Genomic DNA, 21,741 nt, shown 5'->3' on the forward strand with positions numbered 1-21,741 from the left:
TAAAAAAAAAAAAAAATCTAGGAAAAAGAAAGTATTGATTTTGCTATTTTCCCACCTGCTGCCTCTTTTACGTTCTATAAAATTCAGAATTCCAACTGTTGCAAGCACCACGGTAGTTCATTGATTTCTTCAACAGGTGAGAACACAGATGGTACGGTGGGAGAGCAGCAGCCAGCAGACCAAAAACAATCCGGAGGCTCCAGTTCAGCAGAAGCTCAACCACCTATCCTCGTCACTGCACATGAGGACGGGCACCTTCGGTTGTGGACTCTGGAGGTAACAGACCCACTATGTGCTTAGAAGAGGAAAAAATGGAGAAGATAAAACAGACTGTTAAATGAACCTTAGCATTCTTCCATGTGGCTTCCAATTTTAGTATTTTTCAACCTTCTATCCAAATTGCTGGATTTGTAACCTGCTCACTGATAATGCTATTCAAACCCTACATGGCAGTTTTGTAACTCTAGGGATCAAATCAACAAAACTGCTAACTTATCCCGTAAAACAAAATGAGATTAAATGGGCACGCCAGCCCAGGGGCAAAGATGAGAAGGCAGGAGGGGACAGGAAAGCTGGTCATGGGGAACCTAAGGTCGAGAAGGGGAGAGTGTTGACATGTCATGGGGTTGGCAATCAATGTCACAAAGTTAATATATGTATTAATTGTTTAATGAGAAGCTAGTTTGCTCTGTAAACTTTCATCTAAAGTACATTAAAAAAATCAAAAAACTAAAGTTTAAAAAAAAACTGCTAACTTACCTATTTCAAATCTAGTCTATTAGAAATATAATCATGTAAATACTTTACTCCATAAACATTTACTGAATGTTTATATTTTCCATGCACTCACTGTAATTCCCGGGATAAAAATACAAAGAAGATGTGGCTGCTTGTGCTTGTTGTTGTTGTGTGACGTTAAGTTGATTCTGACTCATAGTGACCCTATACGGCAGACAACAACTGCCCCACAGGGTTTCCTAGACTGTAATCCTCATGGGAGCAGATCATCAGGTCTTTTCTCTCTTGGAGCCGCTGGTGAGTTCTAACCATTGATCTTTCGGTTAGCAGCCCAGCACTTAAAACTGGGCCATCAGGGTGCCTTAACGTTGGAGCTCAGAGGAGGGCAATTTAGCAGAGTTGTTGTTAGGTGCCATAGAGTCAATTTTCGACTCATAGCAACCCCATGTAGAACTGCCCCATAGAGTTTTCTATGTTGTAATCTTTATGGGAGCAGATCACCAGGCCTTTCTCCTTCAGAGCAGCTGGGTGGGCTCCAACTGCCAACATTTTGGTTAGCAATGGAGTGCTTAACCACTGTGCCACCTGGGCTTCCCGGCTCCTATGCAAGGGATTTGCTGACTGATTCAAATCAATTAAGATTGCCCGCATAGTAAAAATTTTCAAGAACTAAGGAATATTCTATGACTAGCAGTAGCTGAAAAAAATTAACAACCTGCATTATGCAGATGACACAACTTTGCTTGCTGAAAGTGAAGAGGACTTGAAGCACTTACTGATGAAGATCAAAGACCACAGTCTTTAGTATGGATTACACCACAACATAAAGAAAACAAACATCCTCACAACTGAACCAATAAGCAACATCATGATAAACGGAGAAAAGATTGAAGTTGTCAAGGATTTCATTTTACTTGGATCCACAATCAATACCCATGGAAGCAGCAGTCAAGAAATGAAAAGACGCATTGTACTGGACAAGTCTGCTGCAAAAGACCTCTTTAAAGTGCTGAAAAGCAAAGACGTCACCTTGAAGACTAAGGTGCGCCTAACCCAAGCCATGGTATTTTCAACTGCATCATATGCATGCGAAAGCTGGACAATGAATAAGGAAGACTGAAGAAGAATTGATGCCTTTAAATTGTGGTGTTGGCGAAGAATATTGAACATGCCATGGAGTGCCAAAAGAACAAACAAATCTGTCTTGGAAGAAGTACAACTAGAATGCTCCTTAGAAGCAAGAATGGCGAGACTACGTCTTACATACTTTGGACGTGTTGTCAGAAGGGATCAGTCCCTGAAGAAGGACATCATGCTTGGTAAAGTAGAGGGTCAGCGAAAAAGAAGACGCTCAATGAGATGGATTGGCACAGTGGCTGCAACAATGAGCTCAAGCATAACAATGATTGTGAGCATGGCGCAGGACCAGGCAGTGTTTCCTTCTGTGGTACATAGGGTCCCTAGGAGTTGGAACAACGGGACAACAACAACAAGCATTAGCTGGGGCAAGCTGGGATAATTATACGACCACAGTGACATTCATCAACACAGTACTTAAGTACTTACCAAGGATGGGAGCTTTTCTTTGCAAGGTTGATAAGGCAAGGCTCTTTGCTATCCCCTTCTGTAGAGTGGGTTGATGTTTAGTTCACGATCACCCTGAAAGCCTACACCCTTGGTTACCAGTTTTATCCAGTGGTCTCCTATTAGACTTCCTATCTTGGGCAGGTACCACATTTATCTCCTGACCCCTTCTTCTGTGAGTCTGTCAGAAAGGAAGTCCTGTGTCACCAATGTTTGGTAGCTGCCTCAAGCCAAAGCTTGCCTGAGAGCTATCTCACTTTTCTAGATGGCACTTTCACTTCAGAGTTGGCCTTTGAGAATTCCTTACTTTTTGCCAGCTCAGCAGTTAATTTAAGAGATCTTTTAAATATTTTATCCAAGATTTTTTTTTAAAATCATTTTGAGCACAAAGGTTGTTCACGGATTCTTTTCTGCCATATTGCAGGCAATGGAAGTCCATAGTGATCTTCTTAAAATTAAATCAGATGATAATATTCCCCCTGCATAAAACTCTCCTATATCTTCCCGTTGCACCGAGAATAAAACCCAGTCTCCTCGTACTGGCTTATAAAGTCCTACATAGCCTGGCCCATGCCCATCTCTTTGGCCTTACTTTCTACCACTCTCCTCCTTGCCCCAACATCCCAGCCACACTGGCCACCTTTAGATTTCTCAACAAACCAACCAACCAAAGTCATTTACATCACAGGACCTTTTAACCTCCTGTTCAGTCTGGTAGAATGCTCTGCCCCAGATCTTCTCATGGCTGGTTCCTTCTTGTTATTCAGGTACAAAGTTTAGTGTCACCACCTCAAACAAGAGTAGTCACTACTCATGTGCTATCACATTAGTCTGTTTTGATTTACTGTATAGCAGTTATCAGACATTTTGTGTTTTCTAGTTTATTTGTTTCATACATTTCTGCCCACCCCTCCCCCGCAAAGTAAGGATCATGAGAGCAGGGACCTAGACTATCTTGTGTATCTCTCTATAGTCCCTAAAATACTGAAAACAATGCTGGGAACATGGCAATCACTCAATACATATTTGAATGAATGAATGAGCTCCATAACTGCAAGTCTATGGCAGCAAAATTTTGGACCTTTCTTAATCCACTCTTCTAACAGTAACCTCAAGTCTCACAGTCAGTTGGGACCCCTCTCCAAAAAAATAAAATAAAATAAAGAAGATGAAAGATAACAATTGAAATACAATTTTAACAAGGCAGCATTCATCTTATATACGAAATGCCTTTCTCCATTGTGAAGAAGCCCTTGTATAGAGTCCAGAGATTCTCCTGCTTGTTTTTCTACAATCTCCACTCTCCACCTTCAATCCTAATCTTGCCCCACAATTCTTCCTCCCCTCCACCATTCAAAAGATTTGTATTAGTAAAATAAGAACTAAAAGAAGAAAGTGTGATTAAAATGAGTCAAGAAAAATAAGTATCTCCTGTTATTGCTTCAGTATGTGTAAATAATAAAATAGATAGCTGCCATCGAGTCAACTCCAACTCATGGCAACCTTATGTACGACAGAATAAATATTGCCCAATCCAGCATCATCCTCACATCACTGGCCGCCATTGTGCCAATCCATCTCACTGAGGGTCTCCTTGTACATGCTGGCCCTATACTTCACCAAACATGATGTCCTCCTACAGTGATTGATCCCTCCTAATGACATGTCCAAAACAAGGAAGCTGGACAATGAATAGTCTGTTGTGATTAATGAGGTTTACTGTATATTTACACAAATAACATTCACTTCTACATTTGTTTGCCAACTGTGTCCTCCCCCCACAAGGTATTTTCCTAAGCGCGCTATGCTAATTTTTTTTACAGCAACATGTAAAGAAAATTGGCCTAGCAGAATTTATGAAAATACCTTGCGGGGGCAGGGCGCAGTTGGCAAACAAACGTAGAAGGTGTGTGTTATCTGCATTAAGAATATGGTACATTGGCTTATTTTCTGAAGTAGATCACTAAGCCTTTCTTCCTAGTCTGTCTTAATCTGAAAGCTCCACTGAAACCTGTCCACCATGGGTGACCCTGCTGGTATTTGAAATACCAGTGGCATAGCTTCCAGCAAAATGCAAGCTACCACAGAGACAAACTGACAGACAGGTGGTGGTAAAATATCTTAGCTCCTTTCTACTTTTTCTTAAGATTGAGGTATGTGTACATGCCACTAAATATGTTACTGGATATTTCAAGGATACAAATGATATACTATTTAAAAGAATATAAGGAAACTAAAGTGTGAACCAAACCATTTTTGGTTATCAAAACTATTAGATATATATGGTTACCCAAACTATATTGACACAAACATATTGGAAGTTATTATATTGTAATGATTGATCTTAAATATTTTATAAAGACAAAATAACATTTATTTACCAGAAAATTTTCAAGGATTTAGGGTAGAACATGGGAGAGGCTAGAACTGGGAGAACAGAAGGTGATGAAAGGAAGGATCTTGAGTAGCCTGATTTTATGGTTTAAATTGTGTCCCCTAAAAATGTGTGTCAATTTCGCTAGGCCATGATTCCCAGTATTGTGTAGTTGTCTACCATTTTGTATTCTGATGTCATTACCCTATGAGTTGTAAATCCTAACCTCTATGAGGCAGGATTAGAGGCAGTTATATTAATGAGGCAGGACTCAATCTACAGGATTAGGTTGTATCTTGAGTCAATCTCTTTTGAGATACAAAAGAGAATCGAGCAGAGAGGAGAGGGGCCTCATACTACCAAGAAAAAAGAATTAGGAGTGGAATGTGTCCTTTTGACATGGGGTCCCAGTGCTGAGAAGCTCCTAGACCCAAGGGAAGATTGATGACAAAGGCCTTCCTCCAGAGCCAACAGAAAGAGAAAGACTTCCCGTGGAGCTGGCACCCTGAGTTCAGCCTAAATTTCTGTTTGTTAAAGCCTTTCACTTGTGGTATTTCTGTTACAGCAGCACTAGGTAACTGAAACACCTGATGATGATGACAAGAAACCTTAGAGAGACAGGGAGGTGGTACCACTTGGGATCAGACTCCTTCCTGCAGGGAAACCCAGAAAAGAGCAACAGTGTTGTAAGGCACATATTGGGAAACAACAACAAGGCTGTCTGCCAGATAAAACGTCAAGGTTTATCAGTAGATCCTAGCTTATTAGTTAGAAACTCCTGGTTTGAAAATTCAAATACTGTAAGAACACCTTTCCCTGAGATGGTCTCGGTATTGGAGCAATGCCTTTTTTTTCCCCCGTCAGAAAAATTAAAGAGTAATTGAACTAAGAGGAGAAAATATAATTTCCAAATAAAGTCCCAGGAAACTCACAGCAGGTTCAAATACGTTCTTCTCAAGCTTTGATGTTTATTCTCTAAGTGAGATAATATATGTGAACATTCTTCCTAGTGCTTGGCTTATACTAAGTGCTGAAAAAAATCTGCTGAATTTGAATCTTTTACAATCCTTTATCTTGCACAATATTAAAAAATAGATATTAATGAAAAGACATATATAATATTTCTATTTAAATCGATTGAGATATACTTAAACCTGAAAACAATACTTGTTTAAAAGGGGAATATGTGATGGGAAATGAGGTCTGAAGAATTCGCCTGAATGGGGTCATGGGAAGTACACAATCATTAAGTATGGAGATCATTGCTAATAATCAGAGTCTAGATGCTTATAATTAATAGTTGTCTATACCTTGATGAATAGGTCCCTGGGTGGCGCAAACCATTGGCTCTTGGCTACTAACCTAAAGGTTGGCAGTTTGAACTTCCCTCCCCAGCAGCACCACAGAAGAAAGACCTGATGACCTGCTTCTGTAAAGATTACAGCCAAGAAAACTTTATAGAGCAGTTCTACTCTATAACACATGGGGTCACCATGAGCTGGAATTGACTCAATGGCAACAGAGTTTATACCTTTATGAAAATCTCAGGGTGATAAATCCCTACAGATAGTTTCCAATTATTTTTATTACAAGGAAGAGAATCATGTTTCCATATTAGAGATAATTCTTCAAATGTATTTATAGAGAAACATCTTCAGTTTTAAGATTCTGTACAATTTATTATCTTAAAAAAACTTATTTACATTATTCTTTATTCAGGGGAGACTCCTGAAAGATATGCTGCCTTTCACAAAACGTTCTGCCATTTCTCTGACATCGCTGTATACAGATTCATGTACTAGGATACTATTGGCTGGAAATGTTGGTAAGTCATTAGTCTTATGAATTCAGTCACAGATATCTTAACTTACACGATGTAAAAAATGATTATAGGAGAAATACATGACATTTATTGAAACAAAAGACAGAGTAAGAGGCAAACTCAAGCATGAAAGATAGAGTGTGACGGATAGCTTGCTGAACAAACAGAAGAATAAATCTATTTCATTTCCTATTTCATTCTTAGCTCTTTCCTTAGAGAAGGCATTCTATCTCTCCCATGTTTAATTGAGTATATTACTACCCATCCCCTTACCCTACCTGATGGAGAAGAATGAAAAGTTTTTAATATTTTTAATCTTGAAAGGGTTATGTTGCATTAATCTTTATTATTAAAGGTAGCAGTGACATGAATTAGAGAGGAAAATGGGTTATTTGTTCTCAGTAAACCAAGGCTCACTGTGGCCAAGTCGATTCCTACTCACAGCCAGCCAATGGGACAGAGTAGAACTACCCCATAGGGCTTCCTAGGCTATAATCTTTACAGAAGCAGACCGCCACATCTTCCTCCTACACAGCAGCTGGTGAGTTCGAACCATCAACCTTTTGGTTAGCAGCCAAGCGCTTAACCAGTGCACCACCAGGGCTCCTTCCAGGGACTTTCTTTAATATTTATTGTTATAACTATCGTGTTGTGGTTGTTGGTTGCCGTCGAGTCAATTCCAATTCATGATGACCTCACATTCGCAGAGTAGAACTGCTCCATAGGGTTTTCAAGGCTGTGACCTTTCAGAAGCAGATTACCAGGCCTGTTTTCCAAGGCCCCTTGGGTGGGTTCAAACCAACAACCTTTCAGCTAGTTCCAAACCAAAACCAAACCTGTTGCCGTCAAGTTGATTCCAACTAGTTGTGTCTTAATTCTTTAATACTATTCTTGTTTTTTTTTTGTTTGTTTGTTTGTTTTTTAATGCTTCCTTTCTATATCCTTTCTTTTATCTTTTGAATTAAGGCCTAAATTTTCTTTGTTTTTATCCTCTTATTCTTTGAAAGATTATATGTGTGTGCGTGTGCGTACACACACATGCGTAAGTAGAGTTTTTCATTTTACTAGAGTTTACCTTTAAGTATTTTGAAAGCATTAATTAATTTCTTAGAATTTAAAGTGAAACAGCATCTTTTCAGTTAAGAAGGCTTAGCTGACTTTACCTTTCTCCTTTCTCAACACTCACTCCTTGACTTACTGCTGTTTGATAATGTAATATTCAGATTTGCATCCACAATGCTATTACCTTAAGGTTTTACATTTTACATCTTCTCTTTCCAGAACATTTTCCTCATTTCAAATTTATTCTACAAAAGTCACAACAAATCATTTGTACCATCAATTATTTTGGTCTTCTGGACATTATTGAAAATAATTGTTTATATTTACATTAAGTATTATCAGTAGATTTACGTTTATTTAAATTTATCTTCATTTTACCTGGTTTCAGTGTTGATACCAGTCCCGTAATACTTTAATTTTCTTGTTCTTGACTCATTTTTATTCATGTCAGTTTCTGTAATTTCTATAGATTATGTCCGTTTACAGCAGAATACTAGAGAAATCTGAGATCAGGCAAATGTTCCTGTTTTAAATAGCCTGCATGTTTTTGCATTAACTTTGCCTACTATATGGTAAGCCTTTCCTCAGAAAATACATAGAACTACAAGTTTGAAATTATCTATAGAAGTCTCAGAATGCACCTTTCTTAGGCTGATTCCTCTCTTTCCCAGGTGATTCCTGTTCTCTGCCCAGAATGTTTTAGTACCACGTAATCCATCTACTTCTTGAGATTTGTAGTTTTTGCTCGTCATCTGGAAAAATAGACGGAGGGAGGGCTTGGAATTCAATCCAGCCTTGTCCACATTATAATTAAAGGAGAGCCCTCATGGCTCAGTGGTTAAGTGCTCAGCTGCTAACTGAAAGGTTGGTGGTTGGAACCCACCAGCCTCTCTATGAGAGAAAGATGTGGCAGTCTGCTCCCATAAAGATTACAGCCTAGGAAACCCTACGGGGCAGTTCAGCTCTGTCCTAGAGGGTTGCTATGAGTCAGAATTGACTTGACAGCAGTGAGTTTGGTTCTTTGGTTTGGTCCTCCTAGATTCTGGCTGTAGGCTTCCTTTTGTCTCTACCTCAACAGATGTTAAAAGAACTTCTGCGAGACCATCCGGTCTCTATTTTAAAACAACTTCAGACACCATTAGTTGTTGCTTTTTTTTACATCTAGTTTTCATAAGAGCCCTCATGGCATAGTGGTTAAAGAGCTTGGCTGCTAGCCAAAAGGTCAACAGTTCAAATCCACTAGCCACTCTTTGGAAACCCTATGAGGCAGTTCTACTCTGTCCTATAGGGTTACTATGAGTTGGAATCAACTTGATGGCAATGGGTTTGTTTTTGTAAGAGTCATTTGGATTGTAGGATGAATATCTCTGTAACTTTTTGGACTCCATTTGGTAGTGGTCTGTGCATTTCTGTTTTCATCTAGCCTGATCTGTAGAAGAAACTTGACTGTTAGTGGATAAAGCAACCTCATTATGGCTTATTAAGCCTGAAATAAAAAAGAATTGCTACACAAAGAAGTTGATATGAACTTTCTTCTTTCATTTCTGGTTCCTCATAGTCTATTTTATTTACCATTTTAAATGCCTGAATCAAAACTACTTGGCAGCTGGGTAGTATTTATTTAGATAACGGGAAGTCTAATTAAAGGTTCCAAGTTGTTAAATGTTTAAATTTTATACAGAAGGACACGTTATCCTTTGCAGTATCAGTTCCTTCCTGGATCCACCTCATGATGAAAAGGTAAGAACATTAGTTTTCCACTTTAATTAATGGCTCAGCACATGCTTATTGAACATTTCTCTGTGCTAGACACCACAAAAGATAGAAAGATAGACAAGACTTCCCACTCTCAAGGCAGGTATAATGCTAGTGAAACTTCAGCTGTATGGCAAATAACAGTGTTCTGCTGGTGAAAAAAGGAGGGTGAGTGAGTGAGAGAGTGAGTGAGCCAGCCACTGGGCACTTTGCATCTTCTTCATGTTTTGAATTATCTGTGAGAATCTAGGGAGAAATCTAGAGCTTAAAAAGGTTCAGAGGTCATATAGTTCTCCAGTGTCTTTATCTTATACATCATCATAGAAGGAGATTGCATAACCTTCCCTTGCAAGTCTAACCCAGTAGTCAACCGTTACTACTTTCAAGAAAGTCTTCTTCAATCTAGTCCAAACTATCCTTATAATGCAAGCACATTTTATTCTGTTTTCAGTGTTAACACAATGTAAATGTAATCATCTTCATTTTGTAACCATTTAAATATGCACTTATGTGTATGTGGATATACAAGTGTATCTACACATATATTATACATAAACACACAACAACAGTTAAAGACTGTAGCAAGGAAGGACTACTTTAAATAGGCTTATTACCCTTTAAATTAATCCTTCAAATCCAAAAGCTTAATGTTACTTTATATAGTAATATTTTATTTTTGGATCATAGGTACTAACATATGAATATGTAGATTAAGATGGGAATCCTTGCAGGGTGTCTTAGAATGGTTATTGTTTCATTTGATCCATGGACTTTTCTTTTTTGTTTCAAAGACCTGGTTAGAGTATTTATAAGGGTCAGGTAGTCATAAATTATCTCCAGTTTGCAGACGGGAAAACGGGAAGTGGCTTGCCTAGGATCACAAAGAGTCAATCATGAAGTCAGGGTCAGCACAGTGTTCTTGTTCTCTAATCCAGTGCTCTTTCCATACATCACACTTCCTGGTATCAAATGGAAAACAGTTGAGTTCAAACAACTTGGGAAGCACAAAGCTTCATTTAAAAATAACTATAAATGGCCTGTAATCAAGGCATGCTGGGAGCTGGACAACAACAAAAAGTTAATCATATACTTAGTCCATGTATAGATGGATGGTTACCTAATTGTTCTTGCCCATCAGTGATGTTTATCAATATTCTATTATTAATTTTGACAGATAAAACTATGATTCAAAGCCTATGTTTTTGCAAGTAGACTTTCTATAAACCTGGTAACCAAGACCTTTCAAAATTCAGAGAAATCTTTAAAACAGACAAAGTTATTTTTAAAATATTGAATTAAGTTGTGGAGTTTATTTTAAATCATTTTCACCATTTTAAAAACACTAATCTTTTAATAACTTATTTTAAATTCTCCCATATTCAACCTCATTTCAACCTTTTCTATACTAGGACAACATGATTATCCAGTTTGTTCATGGCTGCCTATTTATAAATATACCACAGATTCTGGTTACAAAATGCCTCTGGTGGCACAGTGTTTAAGTGTTCAGCTGCTAATCAAAAAGTTGAACCCACCAGCCTCTCTGCAGGAGAAAGATGTGGCAGTCTGCTTCCATAAAGATTACAGCCTTGGAAACCCTATGGTGCAGTTCTACTCTATCCTATAGGATCGATATGAGTCAGAATCAACTTGACAGCAAGAGATAATGGGTAACAACACATGACACAGATTAAATCAGATCCAGTTATATATTACAACTGCAATGAAAGCCTAACAAGTCAGTCAGAGGTTAGGCTGGCCCTCTCACATTACTGTTTTAAAAAGCTCCATGACAGATAATCTGAGAGATAGGACCATCAAAACCTCCCCGCAGAAAGAGAAATCACATATATGATTACATACATGCATGCAGAAAAGACAGTCTAAGAACAATGTTTTCTAAGTTGGGAATTTTAATCTACTAGGGGATCATGAAATAAATTTAATGAGTGGCAACCAGTATTTTTGTAAGAATGGAATGGAATAGGATGGTAGAAAATGTCAGTGTGCATTGCACATAGTAAGGTGAAGTATTCTTTTGTAGAACTTGTTTCAGATACATGTGCAGATGTGTGTATGGGTCTACTAAGTCATGAAATAAAATATATTTCTTACTATAGATATGGTCTATGTTTGAGAAACACTGGCCTTAGAGAATCCTATTGCAAAGCAGAGAAAGAAACCTTGTATGTACTCTATTTTTACACAGATAACATGTGCCTTCTACATTTGTTTGCCAACTGTGCCCTCCCCCCATGAGATATTTTCATACGCACCATTTTTTTTACATGTTGCTGTAAAAAAATCAGCATAATGCACTTACAAAAATACTTCATGGGGGGAAGGTGCAGTTGGCAAACAAAGGTAGAAGGCGCACGTTACTTGCGTAAACATATGGTATTCATTTTTGGATGACCAGATGTTCTTGAGTAGCTTTGAGACAATAAAAAGTTGTTGTTATTGTTGTCCTTTGTCATCGAGTCAATTCTGACTCATGGCAACCCCACGGGTTACAGAGTAGAACTACTCCATAGGGTTTTCTTGGCTGTAATCTTTAAGGAAGTAGATCACCAGGACTTTTATTCTGTGGTGCTGCTGGGTGGATTTGAACTGCCAACCTTTTGGTTACCAGCCAAGCACAAATAGATTGTATACCCTGGGACTTTCATTAAGGAGATTGCAAAAGATACTGTTACACGGCTTTCTAAGAACAACTAGAGGGAATTGAGTCAGAAGGCTAAGAAATTTAGGCGGAATTATGTCTAACTTTTGTTAAAGTCTAAATGAATAGAAGATTCATGGGAGAACTCCCAGCTGCCAGAACTCTAGCCACGTAAATGCTCCTAGGTAAATGACGCAGAAAGAACTAAAGCCTGAGTCTGGGGTCATCCATGATGGAGAAGGAACATACTCTCGGGGGATGTTACAACAAAAGAAGCTCCCCAGTGGACCCCTCTTGTCCACACAATTTAGAAATGTCTTCTGAGGCCCAGTTATTTTAAGGATAAACCACATCTTGAAGGAACATACCAGTCAAGACTCTTGATGCCTTTGAAAAAGAATGAGCTGGGCCCATTTCTTCTAATTCCTTGTGGTATATAGCTTCTCATGGAAACTTGCCTCCCTCCCTCCCACAAAAAAAAAAGCCAGGGCTATCTCTGGATAACATGGAAAACAGGAAAAGTCTTCTTGCCAACCTCCCTTCTGGCCTTTGTCTTTCAGCTCTTCTTCCTCCCATGCCTGATGATTTCACACTCAGTCTCATGACAACCCTTCTCTTGTGGCTTCTCTCTCATCTAGCCATCAATTAACCCTCAACTAAATGAATTAATAGTTGTCAATTAAATGATAAGTTGCTAAAGACATAGATATTTCCTCTCCCATGGATATGTATAGATTAATAAATCTCTAAAAATGGAATTTTAGATAACTAAAAAAGCAAGATGAGAGCTGATCGAGGGTAGGGACTTAATCAAACTTACTGATCTGGTGCAGATGGCTACACCATGCACTCTGAGTTTGGCTCTATAATGATAATTTTGCTCAAGATTGAATTTTGATTAGTACATACTTATTCCAAGGGATATGCTTTATTGTTGTTATTTAGAAATTCAAGCAGCTGCTTTCCTGGCGTGCTCATGCTTTAGAAATTGTTCAACTAGTCTACGTAGAAGACAAACAAGTGGTGCTTACTGCCTCCATCGATGGCTCAGTAAGGTATGAACCTTCATCCTGTGAACGCAGGGTTTGAGTATGAGAGGTAAAGGATTTTAGCTAAAGTTTAGGTATGCAGCCTGAATGCAATCTTGGTAAGCTGATTTTAAGAAAAAACTGAGGGGGGTAGGTGGTGGCTCAAAAGGGCTTTGAGAATATAGCCATAGATTTGGAATTCTCTTCCATGCCCAAAGGTGGCACCTAATATTCACCCTCATCTGTGTTAGAAAGTATAATGAATGCTTTTAAGAAAAGTGGTTTTTGTATAATTATTTTTAAAAATTAAAAAAGAGAGTGAGCTCAGAGACATAGACCCAAATCCAGGGAAGGCCACAGAAGGAGATATGGGGTAAGAAGTTGTGGAAAAGTCACAGAAAAGAACAAGTAATCCTGAGAAAAGTAAAACTGAGCTAATTTGTCTTGGTTCTCCAGTGCTGCTGTAACAGAAATACCACAAGTGGATGGCTTTAACAAACAGAAATTTATTCTCTCACAGTCTAGGAGGCTAGAAGTCTGAATTCAGGGTGCCAGTTCCAGGGGAAGGCTCTCTCTCTCTGTCGGCTCTGGGGGAAAGTTCTTGTCATCAATCTTCCCCCAGTCTAGATGCTTCTCAGTACAAGGATCCCAGGTCCAAAGGACGCACTGCTCTCCTGGTTCTTCTTCTTCTTGGTGTCATGCGATCCCCTTTCTCTCTGCTTGCTTCTTTCTTTTATATCTCAAAAGAGATTGACTCAAGATACAATCTAATCTTGCAGATTGAGCCCTGCCTCATTAACATAACTGCCCGGATCCTGCCTCATCATCATAGAGACAGGATTTACAACACATAGGAAAATTACATCAGATGACAAAATTGTGGACAATCACACAATACTGGGAATCATGGCCTAGCCAAGTTGACACACATTTTGGGAGGATACAATTCAATCCATAACATAATTATTTCATTGGCAATGTGATTGATTTTACAAGTCCTACTTGTTTTTAATTAATGATAAACACATATATACAAAATACAAAAAACTCACACATACAGAGAGAGTAAGGAAAGGAAATGTCATGACATTTCCTGAGGAAAAAAAATTACTGCATATTAAAATGTCCTAAAATTATAGTAATGAATTATCCTCTTAAAAGAATGAAGTCAGGTAAGATCAAGAGAAGTAGAGAGGCTTCAAAGTATATTTGACAGTTTAAACATAATGAAATTGAAAAGAAAGCAGTATTTTATATTGCATAAAAGACACTGGACTAGAATACAACAGTCCCTGGTTCTAATATTGGCTCTAGTAATTAATTAGCTGCGTAAGCTTGAGGCTAGTAAGTTAGGCAGGGGCCGGGTCATGCCGCGACTAGTAGGCATTGTTAAGGATGTGAGTCTTTATCTTGTAAGAAATAGGAAAGATTTTAAGCAGGGAGTTACATGATCTGATTTACATCTTGAAGAGAATGTGTGGGGGAATGGATCACAGAGCAGCAAAAGTGGAAGCAGGAAAACCAGCTAGAAGTCTTTGAATACAGTGGCTCAGACTAGGTAGAGACAACAGTGATGAAAATAGGTGGTTTGGACTTGAGAGCTAACTAGGCAGTAAAATCAATAAGATGTGAACGTTAACTGGAAAGGGGAGATAAGTGATAAAGGATGTCAAGACTGCCACCCAGATTTCTGGCATATACAACTAGGTGAAAGTTGGTGTCATCCATTAAGGTAGAAAGCACTAAAAGAGGAGAAATTTCAGAATGTGGAAGAATGGGAGAGCACTTTTAGGAACGTTGAATTCAAGGTGAGTCTGTGGGGTAAGGTCCTATTAGCAGGGGAATAGTTAGAGCTACTTTCTCTCTCAGAAACAAGATCTGGTTGTTTTATCTGTAGAAAGGTTAAGAACATAAAATTTCATCGTTAAAAAGATTCACAATTTGGTCCCTTGGGTCTCTGCTTCAGCTTATTTTCACCTTCCTGATGGCAGAAGTGTTAATTGGGGAACAACACACACACACACACACCATGTGTGCCAGCACCTTTGTTGTTTTAAGCGTTTCCTGCTCAAACCAGTTATCGTTGGCATGGAGAAATTACGATTCCTGCCAGTGAAGATCTCCATGGATACTCAGTTCAAAGAGCCTACCTCTGTTAATAGCTGTCTCAGAATAGAGCTCTATTCACAACTAAGCAACATCCTTCAGCTAATTAAGGTTTAGCTCTGTGGCAAAGGATAGGTCACTCTGAAGACAAAATCTCAGGGAAGCAAAGTGAGATTCAGGGTGGCTAAGGATCCAAATGTGAGGAACAGGAAATGAGGCTGAAAGGCAGGGTAAGTCATCAGGGAGAGCTCCACATGGAGCAGGAAACACCACGAAACAAGGAGACTAGAGGTTTCTTCAGTCCTGGTCTGAAGCTAAATGCATTTAGAATTGTTTTAAGTTAGTCCCTCACCCTTCTAACTTTTGGAATCTGTAATGTTTAAAGGGCTGGTCCATCTCACTTCGGTAAAGACTCTGTCTGGCAAGGCCATGACATTTATGTGGTGCTAGGGCACAGTGGTTAAGAGCTCAGGCTGCTAACCAAGAGGTCTGCAGTTTGAATCCACCAGCCACTCCTTAGAAACCCTATGGGGCAGTTCTATTCTGCCCTACAGGGTTGCTATGAGTAGAATTGACTCGATGGCAATGGGTTGGGTTTGGTTTGGTTTAGGGAAATCAAATATGTTAGGGATATAAGATGTCATGTTAATTTCACAGGACACTGTCAGGTGTGAGAAATCCCAATTGGATATCTCATAATCTACCTCTTGGAGCTGGGACACTACTTGGACTTCATGGAATCTGCTCCTAGTTCCTTTAGCTTGTTTTCCTCTCCTGTGTCATTGCATCATTTGCTACCCTGAGGTTGAAATTAAGAAATAAAAGGAAGATCCCAAATACTATTTTATCTTTCCATAAGACATAGGGCTTAGACTTCTGCTAATGATACACTATTGCTTTAAACCATGTGGGCTCTTTAGAAGGACCTCTTGGAGCAACTTAATGTTGAAATAACACATACGGATATGCAGTATTTTGCCATTCTATTTCAGAACTCAACGGTAAAAATTTGGATGGTGTTTCCACAATAGTAGGACTTGTGGATGGAGGTCAGGAGGGCTATAATAACAGTAAAAGCATCACTAGGTGTCTCCTCCTACAAGTTCTGCTGATGCTGGTACAGCTGAGACGTAGCCCATTCTAACACCTAATTCAACTAATACACTGTCAATGTGGGTTCTGATTAGCTTGAATGGGCAGTGTTATTTTAGGAAAAATATGTCCCGTTTTCTCGTTTTGATAAATGGGTATTATAAGTCCAAATTCAAACATTGACATTTCCCCAAATTGTTTTGGACTAGAGCTCTAATTTATAAAAACATTTACTGTATGACTGTTGTTGTTAGGTGCCCTCAAGTCGGTTCTGACTCATAGCGACCTTATAGAAAAAAGTAGAACTGCCCCATAGGGTTTTCAAGCAGCGGCTGGTGGATTTGAACTGCCAACCTTTTGGTTAGCAGCCAAGCTCTTAATCACTACACCACCAGGGCTCCAGTATGACTAGATCTATACAGTATTTGATAGGAAGAGTCCTGGACTCATGTTTGAAACCCCTGGTGGACCAATGAAAATCTATATAAAGTGACCCAATGAACAGAATAACTTTCACTGAATTCCCCAACTACTTTCTTCTCCCTACCTTTGCCTTCCCTTAGGGTCTGGCAGGCCGTCAATGGTCATTACTGTGGATATTTTGGACAGCGAAGGATCTTTGAATTATCAGAGGCAATTGATTTCATTTTACCTTGTGATGTTAATGAATATCCCATAGAAATAAAAGAAGAAAGTAAGTTCACAGAGAAGAAGCAAAAATATGAATATCCTCTGATATTTGACCGGAAAAAGTAAGACCATTAGCTTTTATTTAGATGGGAAGGCAAAAATTAAACTATATTGATACTGCGACACTGTGCTGGGCATGGAAAATCCAAAGGGGGAAAAACCCAGAACTTTTCAATAATTTTTAAGTCTATTGGAAGGGAGAAATATGTAAACAAAAGACTATCATTCAGTACAGTAATGCTGCTGGAAACATTTAATTCTTTAGATAATCACAGAAGGGGGAATAATATTTAGCCAAACAAAAACGACCAAAGAGGCAATTGCCTCAGCAAAGACTGTGAACATATGAAACACTGAATATATGATATAGTATTTTGAGTCTTGGGGTCCAGGGGTAAGTAGAGAGGATATGATAGGAGATAAAGCAAGAAAATTCTAAAGGAGTCAAATCACAATGGGATTTTTATGCACCAACAAAAGAATTTTAAACTTTATAGGATTCCCTATGATAGGATACACAAGAAGAAAAGCAGGTCTGAAGAAAAAGATAGTAAGTTTAGTTTTGGACGGGTTTGAGTCTGAGGTTTTTGTGAAACATCCAAGTAAAGGTATTTAATGAACACTGACATTTCCTGTCGGAAACTCTGACAAGAGGTCAGGGCCATAGATAAAGATCTTGGAGTCATCAGCATAGTAGTATTTTCACTGTAGATAAGTCAGTCAGATCATGTGCATAAAGTGAGAAAAGCAGAAGACTAAAGAGGATGTCAAGAAGCAATATCCTTTAAAGATCAGGTTGAGGAAGAGAAATCAGTGAAAAATGTTGAGAAGGAAGAGCCAGGTTGTTGAAAGGAAGCCATAAAAGAGTGGTATGATGTCAATCAAGGGAGGAGAAAGTTGCAAGTAGAGTGGTAGAGAGGACACATTTTGTAGAACATGGCAGAGAGGTCAGATATGATAATAGAAAAGTAAACATTGGACTTGGCACATTTGTCATCTGAAAAGTCATTGATGACACTAGAGAAGGTAATTTCAATGGAGTAATGGGTAAAAAAATCACATCACAATGGCTAAGAAAGAAATAGGAGATAATGAGGTGAAGACAGTACAGATTACTTTTTAAGGAAAACAGACATTCCTAGGATTGGAGAAAAGATAGTTTGTTTTGTGGGTTTGCTTGTTTAGGGGGGAGACCTGACCATGCATAAGGGCTTAGGGGTGAATAGATAGCTATTTAATGGAGAGCAGAATGTTGGTGAAAAGCTATTTTGTGCTTTTGCAAAGTTCAGTCCTGGTTTGGGTTATGGCTGAGCCTTTGTCATAATGGAAGAGATTGGTACTCATCTAAGCTTTCAATATCAGCAAAGCTCAGTCCTAGGTGGTAGATGTCTAAATCTCTAGCCTCAGGGGACCAGACCTGCCTAGGCTAATGATATTCAGCAGACCAGAATTAGGGGTTAGGTATTAAGAAGCTGACTAAGGTAAGCCCAAAGTGAGAAGAATCAGAGGGAGATGTCTAAGATTTCCTTTTGGGAAATCTATGACTGAGCCAAAGTTGGGGAGACTTAATGCCATCATCTAATCCAAAGGATGGTAGAAGGGTTATAGACAGGAATTGAGGCCAAAAGTCTGAAGCTACACAGAATTAGGATCAAAGAAGAACAATTTGTAAACAATCAAGAAAGGTTCCAGGGGACTGCCAAAACCCCGCTGGAGTCTTCTCAGCTTGCCTTGGTTGAACAGTAAGGAGCAATGGAGAAGAGAACTGGATAAAAGGTAGGAGGTGGTATAGTAGAGCCAAGTCTCATCAAGATGTGGTAAAGTTCACCAAGCAAGTTGATCAATTCCACCTTTGGGTAATTGCTGAGCCTTGAACATCCATATATCTTAGTATTTGTTAACGTGCCTTCTTCACTACACTGTGAGTTTCTTGAGGACCGGGACCATGTCTTATATATATATATCTGTATCCTCAGTTCTCAGCACAGTGCCTTGCACACAGTAGGCACTCAAGGATATTTATGAAATGAATAAAAGAATTATTAATGGAGAATATTGCAAGAAGAGGAAATAGATGTAAATGGTAGATTCAGAAGTAAGAAACAGTATGACATGTTTGGTATAGCTTGAATGTAGGATTTGTGTTTAGGATATGTATTCAGAGCAATTACTTGTTATTAGTAAGTAATTATGACTTGTCTGTAGTGAGACAGCCTTCTATAGGATGACTTATCTTAGAACGCTTTAACTTATTGTCTTTAAAAAACATTTTTAATGCTTAGTTATGATTTCCTAAATATGGACATAAGTAGATTTTAACAATAGGGGAAGCTGCCCTGAGTCACATGAAAGGCAAATATTGGTTTTGTAATACATGTTTCTCCATCCCTACTACACAGTTTTCTTCCAATGGCTATTGATGAATTTAACTACAGGGAATGTTTAGGCTTACTAGAATTCTCTTTGGTTTCTTCAAGGAAAATGTGAGAAGCCAGGTGGAATAAGAATTAAGGGCAGAGATAGCATGCTTGGGGCTTGATGCCACGGGAATCAGGGAATTTGAGAACCAGAAAAGGAAGGACAAGTAGATACATAATATTTTTCTTATATCTTTATATGCAGATGGAGAAAAATGAGCTCAATGTCTTTGCTTTTCAAGCGTACACCTCCCAAACCCTTTGAAGTGGAACAGAATTTTAAGTTTTTCGAGTCTCTTTCCTCACCCAAGGTATCTTAAACAAATGAAAAACCCTTTGCTTTTGCTTTCCTGAATTCAAGTATGTCCAGTAATACTGAGTATTTGTTCTCTACTGCCGTTCTAACAAATTACCACACACTTGGCACCTGAAATAATATAAGTTAATTATCTTACAGCTCTGTAGGTCAGAAGTTCAACAAGGGTCTCATGGGGCTAAAATCAAAGTGTCAGCATTGTTGTGTTCCTTTCTGGAGACTTTAAGGGAGAATATGTTTCCCTGCCTTTTCCAGCTTCTAGAGGCCACTCACATTGCTTGGCTTATGGTCTCTTTCTTCCATCTTCAAAGCCAGCAATGTTGCATCTTTCTGACCCTTCTTCCATTGTTATAACTCCCTCTAACCCAGCTGGGAAAGATTCTCCACCATTAAGGAGTCATATGATTAGGTTGGGTTCACCTGGATAATCCAGGCTAGTCTCCCCATCTCAAAGTCTTTAATCTTAATCACATCTGCAAAGTCCCTTTTGCCGAGGGAGGTAACATATTCACAGATTTCAGGGATTAGGATGTGAACATCTTTGGGGGCCATTATCGTCCCTATCACGGATAGACACACTTTTCTTTAGTGCAAAATTAAGAGAAAAAAAGTATATGGTTATTCATTCTACTTCCATTTTTAACACTTTTAGAAACCAGATACGAGCCTTTAGGCTAAGTTCTGACATTAATCAAAATTAATTTCCTCAAGATCCTCCACAAAATAAACCAGAGATACCTCGCTGAACTTATCCCCCATTACTAATCTGCAGTTACCCTACTCTCTACTAAACAGACTACAGACTTCTTGTTGTCTACCTGAGCATTCCGCTAGTATTCTGCCCCTATGATTTTGATTTGTGCTATTCAGTTTACCTGGGATACCTAGCCATATCCATAACCCATCTCCATCTATCCAAGTCCACGCTACCTTGTAACACATACAACTGACAAAGGATCCTGAATACATACATGTCAATAACTTCTAAAAATCAATAAGAAAAATAGACAATTCAATTAAAAAATGGTCAAAAACTTGAATAGATACTTCACAAAAGAAAAAAAATTGCCAATAAACCCATAAAAAGATGTTCAGCCTCATCAGTAATCAAGGAAATGCAAATCAGTAACACCACAGGATACTATAGAGCAGTGAAAATAAATGAATTCTATTGAATGAGAAAAGCTTTGCAAGAAAGCACACACGTAATGATTTCATTTATATAAAGGTCAAGACAAGAATAGGCAAAACTAAACAAAATATTGTTAAGGCAAAAAACATATAAGGAATGTTATATAAATAAAGGGAAGAGAATTATAAACACAAAATTCAGGATAGTGGTTAAGTCTGAGAGGAGATGGAAGGGACTGAGACACACTGAGAGCGTCAAGGTGAGGGGTATTGTTCCCTGTTTTCAAAACAGGACAGTGGGTTTCTGAATGTTCATTATATCCTTATTCTTTTACAGTATACATATTTTGTAAATCTTTTCTTATCTATTTAATGTTTTCTTCTTTTTTGTAATATTTTTATTATGTTTTTAGTAAAAGTTTACACAGCAGATTAGGTTCCCATTTGATAATTTCTAGACATATTGTTCAGTGACATTGGTTACATTTTTCACAATGTGTCAGCATTCTTATTATTTCCATTCTGTTTGTTCTGTTTCCATTAGTCTAGCTTCCTCGTCCCCCCCTCCAACCACCACCACCACCTTACCTTCTCATCTTTGCTTTAAGGTAAATGTTGACCATTTAGTCTCATACAGGTTATTTTTTAAAGAAGCACAATACTCGAAGGAAATATTGTTTATTTTATGGGCCAATAATGTTATTTAGCTGTAAGGTGACCTCCAGGAATGGTTTCAGCCCCAAGTTTAAAGGTTATTTCAGGGCAGTAGTCTCGGGGGTTCCTCTAGTCTCTACCAGTCCAGTAAGTCTAGCCTTTTTTAAGAATTCGACTTTTGTTCTACATTTTTCTCCCATTCTATCCAGTATCATCTATTGGGTCCACTGTCAGAACAGTTGGTAGTGGTAGCCAGGCACCATCTAGTTCTTCTGGTTTCAGGATAGATGAGGCCATGATTTGTGTAGGC

At 38.5% G+C, this 21,741-nt stretch overlaps 1 protein-coding gene across 1 annotated transcript in view; it reads left to right on the forward strand.

Moving 5' to 3' along the window:
• The window catches only part of WDR64 (WD repeat domain 64), a 156,098-nt gene that overhangs the window by 124,803 nt on the left and 9,554 nt on the right, over positions 1-21,741 (forward strand). The window contains exons 18-24 of the mRNA XM_004375854.2: positions 106-276; positions 6,416-6,521; positions 9,262-9,320; positions 12,943-13,052; positions 16,787-16,975; positions 19,536-19,641; positions 20,306-20,324. Of these exons, the coding sequence (XP_004375911.1) occupies positions 106-276; positions 6,416-6,521; positions 9,262-9,320; positions 12,943-13,052; positions 16,787-16,975; positions 19,536-19,641; positions 20,306-20,324 (760 nt within the window). The remainder of the gene's footprint in view (positions 1-105; positions 277-6,415; positions 6,522-9,261; positions 9,321-12,942; positions 13,053-16,786; positions 16,976-19,535; positions 19,642-20,305; positions 20,325-21,741) is intronic.

Source organism: Trichechus manatus, unplaced genomic scaffold (assembly GCF_000243295.1).
Source record: "Trichechus manatus latirostris isolate Lorelei unplaced genomic scaffold, TriManLat1.0 scaffold00039, whole genome shotgun sequence".
NCBI lineage: Eukaryota > Metazoa > Chordata > Mammalia > Sirenia > Trichechidae > Trichechus > Trichechus manatus.